The sequence below is a fragment of the Fulmarus glacialis genome, unplaced genomic scaffold, assembly GCF_000690835.1.
Source record: "Fulmarus glacialis isolate BGI_N327 unplaced genomic scaffold, ASM69083v1 scaffold221, whole genome shotgun sequence".
Lineage (NCBI taxonomy): Eukaryota > Metazoa > Chordata > Aves > Procellariiformes > Procellariidae > Fulmarus > Fulmarus glacialis.
Window position 1 is genome coordinate 42,146 of NW_009191893.1, and position 11,198 is coordinate 53,343.

The 11,198-nt window shown below is 42.0% G+C and overlaps 1 protein-coding gene across 1 annotated transcript in view; it reads right to left on the bottom strand.

The window, feature by feature from the left end:
* PHLDB2 (pleckstrin homology-like domain, family B, member 2) overlaps positions 1-9,687 on the bottom strand; it is a 48,820-nt gene extending 39,133 nt beyond the window's left edge. Inside the window, exons 1-6 of the mRNA XM_009586834.1 lie at positions 9,495-9,687; positions 8,564-8,582; positions 8,064-8,103; positions 7,296-7,679; positions 4,871-5,014; positions 3,858-3,995 (exon numbers count right to left, since the gene is read on the bottom strand). Coding sequence (XP_009585129.1) covers positions 3,858-3,995; positions 4,871-5,014; positions 7,296-7,679; positions 8,064-8,103; positions 8,564-8,582; positions 9,495-9,687 — 918 coding nt within the window. The remainder of the gene's footprint in view (positions 1-3,857; positions 3,996-4,870; positions 5,015-7,295; positions 7,680-8,063; positions 8,104-8,563; positions 8,583-9,494) is intronic.
* Positions 9,688-11,198: the final 1,511 nt, after the last annotated feature.

The following is an 11,198-nucleotide window of genomic DNA, read 5'->3' on the forward strand; positions in this document are numbered from 1 at the left end:
GCTACGCTCAAAGTAATTTTGTCAATATCTGTAGCAAAGCTCTCTCCTGGAGAGCTTCAAGCTACATCTGTCAAATTGTGTTACTAGTGTCTTATCAGGGCTGTCCCTGCATGACTGGAATTTGCAATTAATAGCTTAAATGCTGCTATTCAAATACATAGTTGGTCATCTTTTTCTGTGGATAAAACCAAATACGCAGCGCATGGTAGTTAAAAAAAAAAAAGAAAGAATGAGACAATTGTAAGCTGTGCTCAAGAAGCACAACCACGGAGGCAAAGCTAGACCTTCTTCCATACACTAGCACAATTTCCAGCATAGCTGAGAGCACAGGCCATGCCAAGCAACATTGCCATTCCCCAGCTCTGGAAGTAGCTGCCCCAGCCAGGACAACTGAGTCCTGTCAGCACTTGTACCTGGCAGAGATGCACCACAGCCAGAACTATGCCGAGTCCTGCAATGGTGCTGAAAGGCTCTGTCATCTTCTTTTCAAAAAGGCAAGAGCTTATAGCTCTTATTTCCAAAACCTAAGTAAATCAACACTAATTGCTTCGCTCCTTACAGCGTGTGTGGTGGCATACTCACAAAAGCAAGGGAAACACTTTCAACTCACCACAGGGCGTGCGCTACATTATCTTCCCCACCGATTCATTCCTTCTTCCTCACCATTAGTCCTGCCACGTGTTCAGATAGGGCTGAGCACAGGACTCGAACGAGATGAGAATGCAGCGTACCATACGACATACAAACCCACTTGCAAAATCCGTTCCTGATTTACAAGCAAGGTGCTGGGACACGGAGACGTTTTATCACAGCAAAGAGCACGCTGGCACAGCCCAAAACTGAACTCACAACTCTCCTGCCTTCAAGTATGTTTTCCAGTCGATTCTCTTGCCTTGCAAGGGCTATAAACTGTGGCTTTAAAACTGTGCAAATATTGGCAAAACTTTGTGTCCTCATCTAAACGAACTGTGCACAGGGTATTTTAAAAAAAAAAAAAAAAAAATCAAATAATTGGGTAGAAAGTAGTACAAGAGCTTCCACCTACAGTCTATTTCAAGTACATAACATGGCCCAATAATTAAGTTGTAGTATATGATCTCTCTTTTTAAGAATTTCACAAGTTTTTCAAACAGGTGCACGGGTAAGGATGAAACACAACCAGGCAGGGGTTTCCTGTCAAACAGGTGCCGAGATCAGTGGCAAATTCCGGGAGACGCTCAAGTCGCTCCTGAGACAAGTGCCATCGTGAACGGCACTAATGCCCCACCATCATTTCGTGAGAGAAATTAACCCTCCCTCTCACCTCAAGACAACACCATGTGTTCAGATATCACTCCCTCACCCGACAGAAATGTAACTGCTGTCTGAGTGATGGGACTTGACAGCTTCTTGCCAGGAAGCACCACCAAAACCAAACAGCACCGGTATTATTAGGGGTGAAATATTCAGGCGACTAGAAGAAACTGTCACCACTGTGTGGACACTGGGACACTTCTTCTTGCATGAAACAACACAAAAAGTATCATCAAGAGGGTGGCAACTACTGGCCAAAACCTGAGCCTTAATTCTGTTGAGGAGGTCATAAGTTTTGAATTATTTCAGCAAAAAGGACCACCTACCCTGTCCACCTGAGCACCCCTTTTCTGGGGGGGGTTGATCGTGTACTGCTACAGAGCCAAGATGTTGCCTATCTTGCATCAGATCTGCAGGGCTGCAACCTTAAAAACTTACAGATGCACAAATTAAGCTTTAAAAAATGCTGTTGTTTCAAGTCAGGCAGAACTGTTATTTGTTGACATGATCAGTGCCATCTGTTTTGCTGGCTGACACTACTTTCTCCAGAACACTTCAGCTGTCACTTTATATTCTGCCCGTCGCCCATTTCTTTTTTAAACTTTCACTTTTATGCAATGCTTTCAGATACCTTCCAGAACAAAACCTGCGGGCTCTCTTAGAGTTTATTTCTACAAAGATAATTTCAGCATTAACTGAGCCATGGCTTTAAGTCTAGAGCACACACTCACAGCTGTTTTTTTATTTTGTTGGTTTAAAAAAAAAAAAAAAGGAAACACAAAAGAAAAGAAAACTAAAATATTGTAACTGATCTGACTAGTGGCGAGCTTCATACTGAAAAAAATATTTTGAGTGAACTTGACTTTTAAATAACAAAAGTGCTTTTTCTAGGCTGCTTTCCATGTTTCAGTTCAACTGAAAATTTAAACTAGACCTGGCATTTTAATTTTCTGACTGCTACACACTAATGTTCCACCATAAGATTGCAAGGAAATTTAAACAACCTACAGCTTTTAGAATAATTTCCATTAGTCTCATTGAACTTTGAGGCTACTAGAGAACAAATATAAAAGGCAAAAGATCTCTTGAATTTCTGGATGTGTTATTTGTTACCACCTAGCAACCAAAACTTCTAGCAGCATCCTTTTGGAGGGTATCTGCTTGCACCACCCTATCTGCTGTTACCAACTTTAAACTCATCTTTATACTAAAAAGCAAGTATGAAACACGTTCCATGGACAACTTAAAACATGGCCACAGGCAACACCGAAAGCTGAAGGATCGCTGAGGGGTACACGAGAACAAGGAAAAGTGCAGGCAGGAAAGTCCACGAAAGTTCCAGCTTAAACTGGACATGCGCTGTCGCTCCACAGGGCAGAGAGGTGGGAGCACCATTCTCCTCCTCAGACACAGGCTTGATGAGTGCAGCCGCAAAACAGGGTTCAGGCTAAAGACAGGGTAGCAGAAATTAAAGACAAAAAGCTCAGAATAAAACAATGCAAGCTGTAAGGTGTGAATTAAATGGGAACTGTGAAAGAGCTAAAAATGTGCAGCTTGTCTAAGCAAAAGCAAATAATGCAGAAGACTTCCAGATATTTCTGGAAAGCATGAAAAAAGAGGGGGAGAGACCAGCAAGAGTATTTCCACAAGTGACAGGTTTAAATTATGAGCTAGAGGATGAAATTTGAAAAGGAAACATCACTGGCTGAAAGCCCTGGAAAAACTTCCTGACCTTGAGATATTATTGGCTGTGGGACATCCCCCGTGGAGAAGGGAACTGCCTGCCTGGAGAGGCCAGCGGAGCGCCTGCTGGAGGGAACCAGCGCTCCCTGGTTGGAGGGGGACAGCTTCATCTTGCAGGCCCTTTCCATTTCTGCACTTAAAACCTTACTATAGTGCTATCCTATTTTGTAAACATATGCTTATATATATTTGCTGTGTATTTGAGAGCAATTAAGTTGACTGTATAGGAGAACTAGTTAATTCCTTGGACTTAATCACAGAGAGAATGTTCTACAGTACTAAAATTGTCAGTCAGTCAGCAAACAAAATAAACCAACGTAATTGCTTTAAAATTACGTACTTGACAGATGTCTTATATATCATTCTATGTAACAATAGATAAAACCATCTTCTGAAACTGCAGCCTTCTTTAATTCTGTTCCTTTGCTGAAAAAGGATTCTTTTTTTTTTTTTGTTAATTCAAAATATATAACCTACAATGGAAGGTAGTGGAACAGTTCAATTAATACTGTTCTTTTAAACAACAGATAACCCACGTCCAAGCCCCATGTGGATTTTTTATTAATCAAAAAAATTTTCACAGTAGGTCAGGTCTTTTTACTTAAGTGTACTATATTTTGCTTGTCAAGCATACCTTGGGAAACAAGACTGTTAGAGGGAGATGATGGTGAGACAACTATTTTTTTCTTCCATATTTATCAAGTAAATTTACTTATAGACAGTACTTCATAAAATAACCTCCATCAATATGTTAATCATATAAATGTATTTTGAAGATCAAGGGTAACAGAGCACACAGCTAGCTAAGATAACTCAATTACCTTTGTCTTTTCACCAATAACATTTCTCTCCAGCTCAGCTATTTTTCTGTTTAGATGATCCAATATTTCCTTCTCTTTCAGCAGCTCTGTTGTTTCAGATTTCTGTTCCCCATCCAAAAGGGCACATTCCATATCCAACTAGGAACACAAAACATTTTTCAGAAGCAGTCCAGATTAAGAAGAAATCTTGATATACATAATTTTCTGGGAGAAAGGGAGTGAGTTGGTGATTGTTCACAACAGAGAAACATTTTAAAAAGAGGGGAAAAAAAAGTTTTACTCCCACAAAAGAAAGTTAAAAAAAGAGATCACAAATCTGAGAAGAAGTAAAACTGCAACATAAAATACTGCAAAATAAAGTCCAAACCAACTTTAGTTTGAAGATTCTCTTTTCCAAAACTTTTTCTTTTCTAACACTTCTCCTCTGTGCTTCCTCCTATTGTGATACTGTACCGACTCTCTGTGCCCAGGCTCCGCAGGAAACCCTTCTGGAACAGCTGTTTCTTTCCTGTCGCTGATAATTGGAGCAAGCACAACCCAAATGCCTGGCCAGCTTAGTCTGCAACTGTGAGATTCCAGAAGTCAAGCGGGTGCCAACATACCCTTGCCACCGTAAAGCCAAGGAAGTTTAAAAGGAAGTTGTCTCACTTCCTTTCTCTTTAAACGGTCACAGGAGATACCACCATAAAGCTCCCAAGTGACACAAGGTATGTAGATCAATTGAGTGACCATTCAACAAGCAAGATTGTTCTAATTCCACTTAGGAGTATAATGGTTTCAGCTGGGAAAGGCTAATCTGAGCATTACATCCATCTCCCAGCTGGGAAAAAAATAACCTTCATAGTAGGAGACTGCCAGGTCCGTGATTCTGTGCCTAATTCTGGTGAAAAAGTACAGAATATGAAGGCTACATACACCCATGAGTTCCCCATGTACTTGCTGAACCCATCAGACTTATGCTAGGTAGACATACCTAACAAGCCAGACATTTAAAACCAAAATATATTTCATACCTCTCTTGAGGATTCATCCATCTGGTCATTTAAATCTTTGATCTTCTGCTCAAGTTCTTCCAAGTTATTTAGTATTACTATGCGCTCCTCCTCCAGTCGACCAAGCTCCTGCCCTCTTTGCTCATCACTTGTGCATTCTGGCATCTGCAGTTGCACGTTACAAGAGGTTCATTAGAAAAAGAATTAGACACTGTCCTTCCTTCCCCCTTTCATATTGTGTTCATTTTAGACAAGTACGGTACTTCTGATTTTGAACCCATTACATATTTCATATCTACTATATTGGTATTTCTATATTTAGAAGGTGTACAAGAGAAACAAACATGATACTTCATTTCCAGGCATTGGAAGTAAATACTACACTTAACAGTAAATACTATTCATGCTACAGGAATTATTAAAACCTAACCTTTGAGAATACTTTACATGCTGTGCTATTTAGGTTGTAAAAATCCAGTTTTTCCCTTATAAAAATAACACAAATAGATGAAGATGCTTGTTATGTAAATATCAGCTGTTCATATAACAAAAGCCGGGAGGTAGGATAGGACATTTTTGTAACCAGCCATTAAGATGGGCAGCTTCTGTAAAATAAGGACAAAAGTTGGTTCTGTCTCCCCAGTTAGCACTGAGGAAGTAGTACCCTTAACATTGCTCTTTTCAGTGCCATTTACTTACTAGATAACTGTGCCAAGAATTAAACAACATGATTAAGAAAATACCTGTGATCTTATACCAGCAAAGGCTAGATCAAAAAGTATTGAGTTTCAAATGTATTCTTCATGTTCGTCTGACCCCAGGGGCTTGCGATCCAATTACGCTGGTAAGGCTGCTCGCTCATTGTCCCCAGTCAGAATGAGGAGCGGGCTGCGCGCAGGGCTTCGCGTCAACCACTGGACCACACAGCCTTGCTCAAAAGAGGCTCAGCTCGGCTACTGAATGGCTATTCTGAGAGCAGGCATTTTATCCTGGACAAACCTCACCTCGATATTTTAAAACAATGAGCTGTGTTTCATTAACACAGTTGCTTGTTATTGCTTTTCTCGGGGCTTAGCAGAACACCCCTTACAATGAATGAATGAATGGTATTCCTTGATTAGCATTAGTAATCCTAGCAGGAAAGCCTCTTTTTGTCCGGTATCCTGTTCGGATAATGCTGACATAACATCTTCGATTTCAACTTCCTAATAAGGATTTAAAATAGGATCTCTGACTTCCATGAAGAAAGCAACAAATGGGGAAGAAATGCAAGAGCACGGTAACTTGTAAGTGAAATGCCCTGCTACCTTTTCAACATGGAAAGACCAAGTAAAGCCATAATAGCATGTTTCTGTTCAACATAATTTCACACCAAAAGACTCGGCAGATTCCCAGAGAGATACTCCTTTATAAGACAAAATGTTCTTCTATCACTCCTCTCTCTCTTTCTACACATACACACTTCTATTGACTATAAAGATGTATGTTAAGCAGAGGTTAAATACAATTCATGTTAGGCGTATAACCGTGCTGAAGCTCATACAGTGTGTAAATAACAGTAAAAAGGAGAGAGACAAAGTATTTTGAAGGTGTGAATTTGTTAAACAGAAACCTGCTTTTATGGCTTTGCTTGGTCTTACTATGCTCCTGATTCTAACTCTTGAATACAGTTACTTAACACGCTGCCTGTCACCAGGATTTGCGGCACTGCTGGTCTGGCACACCAGAGCCCAGGCACTGACCCAAGACGACGAAAGGTCCCTGCCCCAGCCCGCAGGAGGCTGCTGCTGCCCTAGCTGAAGGAAATTGTCAGGAATGCTGTTAGCTCGTTTTTTAAAGGACAATTTCCCTTCAGTAACGGAGCAGAAGTGTGAAGTACACAGGAAAGGGGCTGCCACTTATTAAATGCAGGAGTTGGGTTAGAGCGGCAGGAGGCTGGCTGCCGCCACGCGCCCCATGAGCAAAAAAGGCTGGGGTCCAACCCCAGGAAAAGAGACAGGACAGTAGATTTGGCTCAGGCAACTCCTCTTCACCTCCCGTGCAACTGTTCTGGTTTGCCCACAAGAAAACATCCTCCTCTTACAAAAGACAGGAGCCTCCGGCTGGGAGAAGACGGCAGAGCTTCCCTTCCCTCCTACATCCCAGCACGGTGCGAAGCAGGGTTCCTGAAACCTTCCTTATTTAAGTAGCTATAATTGTTCAAGCAAATCCTTCTCCCTCAGAAAAATCTTAAAACTCTTCCTGAACTGTACATCCCTCTGGCAAAAAAAACCTTCCAGTACCAATAGCTTCCATAGAAAATGAAATAATCATTTGCTGGCTGCTAAGTTGTATGAGCTCTAAGATTAATTCTCACACCTAAGCCATCCTAACGGTGGCCCCTGCCAGGACAGCCGACTCCTAGAGGAGACTGAGCAGTCGAACCCAGATTTTCTTTCAGCATTACCTTTGGTGTGATGCTTAGGTAGGACGATTCGGTGGCATCCTTCAGGAAGCCGGGAGCAGCGGAAGGTGGAGGCTTCGCGCTTTCGTTGAAGTGCTCGTCGGCTCTCAACCCTCTAGAGGGGTGGAAAGCAGCAGTGCTGCGGCTGTGGCTGCTCAGCTCCGAGAAGTCCGAATCGCTTGCAGATGATTTCAGGTGGTTCCTGAACCTGGTTTCCAGATTCATCTGCGAGTCCTCAAACACCGAATCCTCGTCGGAGAGCTGAAGTTTTTCGAGTTCTTTGTTAATTTTTTGAACATCAGCAACTGTTGTAGCTGCAGCGGGGGTGCTGTCAGATTTGGAGTATTCTGCACACAGATTGAGGATTGTCTCCAGCCGCTGTCGTTCCTAGTTTAAAAAAAAGATAATAGCACTAAGCATCACATGTGAACTAAAGTAAAGATGAAGTTAAAAAAAGTTTGCTGGTTATTTTTTATGTTTCTTGAGAGTGAAGGATTAAAGTCCTCCAGTTCCATGTATGTCTCTAGCACTTAGAGATAATAAACAGATATACATAAATAAATTACAGTGCAAGATGAAGAATCAAAGTTAACATGGAAGAAGAACTTAAAAAATTAAAAGTACATTTCACAGAAATGAATAGCTACTTAAATAAGATGTCCTGATCTTCGCAATGTGGAAAATTTTAATGTTAATATTATTTATTCAGGTTGTTGTAACCACACCTCATTTGTGTGTACACACGTCCAGTGAGCTGACTGTATAAATCACTAATTGTTCCACTTTACACTTACGCTGTACTCCTGCCAAGCTGCAAAATATTGCACAGATTTTCCATGAACTCACTCATTCCTGACCTTTTTGGATTTTCTGTGTTAACTTTGATTCCCTTCTTTGGGAGAGAAGTAGTCTGCATTTTGAAACACACAGTTTTAGGAGCATTAACAGAAAAACGAGGCATCACATCTAAAATGCAACAGATGTCAAATGCACAGAAGTGGGGGAAGTCTTTATTTACCAGTTAACTCAAATACCATATGGATTCCTAACAACATTTCAAACTTGAGAAGCTGAAGAGCTGTGCCAGTTTGACCTCACGTGCTTCAAGTTCCTATAAACATTTAATTCCTGAAAGATTTCTAAATCTCTATGATACTTCATGAAAAGTATCAGAAAGCTGTATTTGTCTTATTTTACTATATTAAGAAGTGATGCTTTTATGTAATTTCATGTTTCTTTTGCTAAAGAAGAAAAAATAAAAAATTGCTTACCATAAGCCTATTGAAAATTCTGCCGGAAAAAAGACCACTGTGAGAGTTCCATGCTTGGCATTAACACCAGCACTAATGATCCCACTTCCGATTTCTAGGAAACCTTTCTTATTTTTAGTCATATTTAAAAAGAAAGCCAAAAAACCCCCAAATCCTCAGTCCCCCCCAGCCAGGAACCACTGCAGATGTATTCGCTTTCCAAGCTCTACCTGGCATGACATCTGCAAACAGAACTTGCAAAGCAGCTATTTCTGACAGTCCTAACACTTTCTGTGCCCAACAGCAAGTGATAGCAAGAATCAAGCAAAGCAGTTCGGGCCATGCATTGCCTGCTATTTCCCTGCAGCAAGCCACTGGAGTTTTATGAAAATTTAACACAATTTACAAGCACCCAGCTTTTTATACAGCTACCCACAGATTACCCACGTGTATGCACTACATGTTAACATCACCCTGCATCACCCGCAGTTAAGAGCTGCATTTCTTAGCTGGAGAACCCATCTGAACCCAACCGTTTCCAAGAACTACCCAACCGAGAGAGCGCCGCAAGACAGAAATTTTGCCTTCAGGTAGCTTATTCCTAGGTTCTCACTGCAGCTTTCCTCTGAAGCCTCCTGTAACGGCACCGGCAGAGATGAGCTGCTGAAATAACGGAGCCCTGGGCAGCTGCGGAGCAGCAATTGCTAGCTTGTATTTTCCACGAAATGGGTCCAGCGGATTCTGCAGGCATCCTTCAACCCCAAATGATCGACATAATTATAACTCCCCAAAGCCTTGTTCCCTCCAGGCAACCACTGCCAGACCCTAAGCCTCTTCCCTTACCCCTCCAACGCCGCTATCCTCCCTCTTACTAAGTCTTTTGGCCACGCAACCCAATTCCTAAAGCGCTGTGCAAGTGCTGGCTGGGATCACCGGTAATTATGCAGCTCACCCTGTTGTGACAGCTCCGGGCCTGGCCCTTTCCTACAGTCGTCGTAATGGTTATAGATGGGAAACACGGCATCAGGACATGAAGTCCCATCCTCCCCTGCAACAACAGGGTATATCAGGTTTCCCCGTGCCAAGCCTCCATCCCTTCGATAATAATAGGAAATGGCAAATTTCAAAGCGCAGCCGCTGCTCATCCTAGCCTAAGCGCTCAGGTAAGGGGCTCTCACTGCAAACCTGCCCTTTGCTGAGCAGTAAGGAAAAGAAAGGGATTCTTTTTTCCGCAAGTGTCAGATGCTCAGGAAAGCTTAAAAATTGCAGGAAAACCTCTGCCAGTCTTCGAAAAATTCCTGATGAACTTTCAGACACATTACAGAAATACCGATATCTCTCACTTCTATTTTGACATGTGCCGAGAGGCTTACGGACAGGAAGCTCTGTGGTTATTTTATACGCTCTATTCTCATCATTTCATCTCGGCCAACTCATTCCAGGTCCAGCACACCTACACTTAACTGTTTCCAGCATAAATTTCTGAGTCAAGCAGCAAGCTAGGAAAGCACCCCTGCAATGAAAAGTGCAAAAGCAGTAGCACATGGAAAATCCAGTCAATAATTTTGCAAGAAATACCACACAAGTCATTTGTGACACTGAACACAGCAGAGGGAAAAAAAGGTATGTCAAAAGAAGGAAATTGGTTTAAAATTGGCTCTGGCGGGAGGGAAGGGTGCTGAATCAAGCTCTGAGAGCCTTTCAGTGTATTTCCCCATAAAATGTCCTTTCTAACAGACTAAAACGTCTCCATGTATTTTCAGTGGATCTCTTACCTGCTATGAAAAGGGGTACACAGGTCTTGTGCACTTTCTGCCTGAGCAGTTTCACCACTCCTGACTTGCTACACACCACCTATGGATGGCTGCAAATTTACGTGCTGAAGGAGAAGGGTGGGATAAGGGAATAATAACCCTCCTCTGTTATTGATTAACAATGACATTAAGAGACATCCCTGGCACACTGTAAAGAAAAATATTCCAAAATAGGAGAGATAAATACCTCCCACGTTTTTAACTGCAACCATGTCAGTGATTCCTGGATTTGTTCATTTGCTGCATGTCACGTATATGAATTTTACAAATGTGTAGAGGTGATGCTATACGGAGATATCAAGGCAAGACTTGGTTAATCAGCTGTGGCAAGCAGGAAGCTTTTTAGGTAAGTGCCATTAGCAACTGGATAACCCCAGATTTCATTAAAAATACATGTGCAGTCTATCCTTTGTGACCGACGCTAACAAGAATTATGCTTAGTCCGTGCAGCCAGGGCTCCCTTTCCCTGAAGAAGAGGCTGTTGCTCTTTTCAGCTACCAAAGAACAGCACTTTTCCACTGTTGCTCTTTAAAAACCTCATGGACAGGCAAACAACCAGCTTCACAGCAAAAGCTTGGAGCCGCAGCTAGTCAAAAAGGATGGGGGGGAAAGAGGCAAAGGGGAAGAGAGCAGCAGAAACTCCCCAAACTTACTTTCTTACAAATACATTCAGTACCCCACGGACAAGAGGCAGGAGAAAGGTTTCTCTTTTTCCTTCCTGCATTTCTAAGGAGCTGGTGATTTCACACCTGTCAGATACCAAAAAGCTTATTTCAAAGCCAGACTTTAACTGGGTCTGAGAACAGCTCGCCAACTGTTAGAATCATAGAATAGTTTGGGTT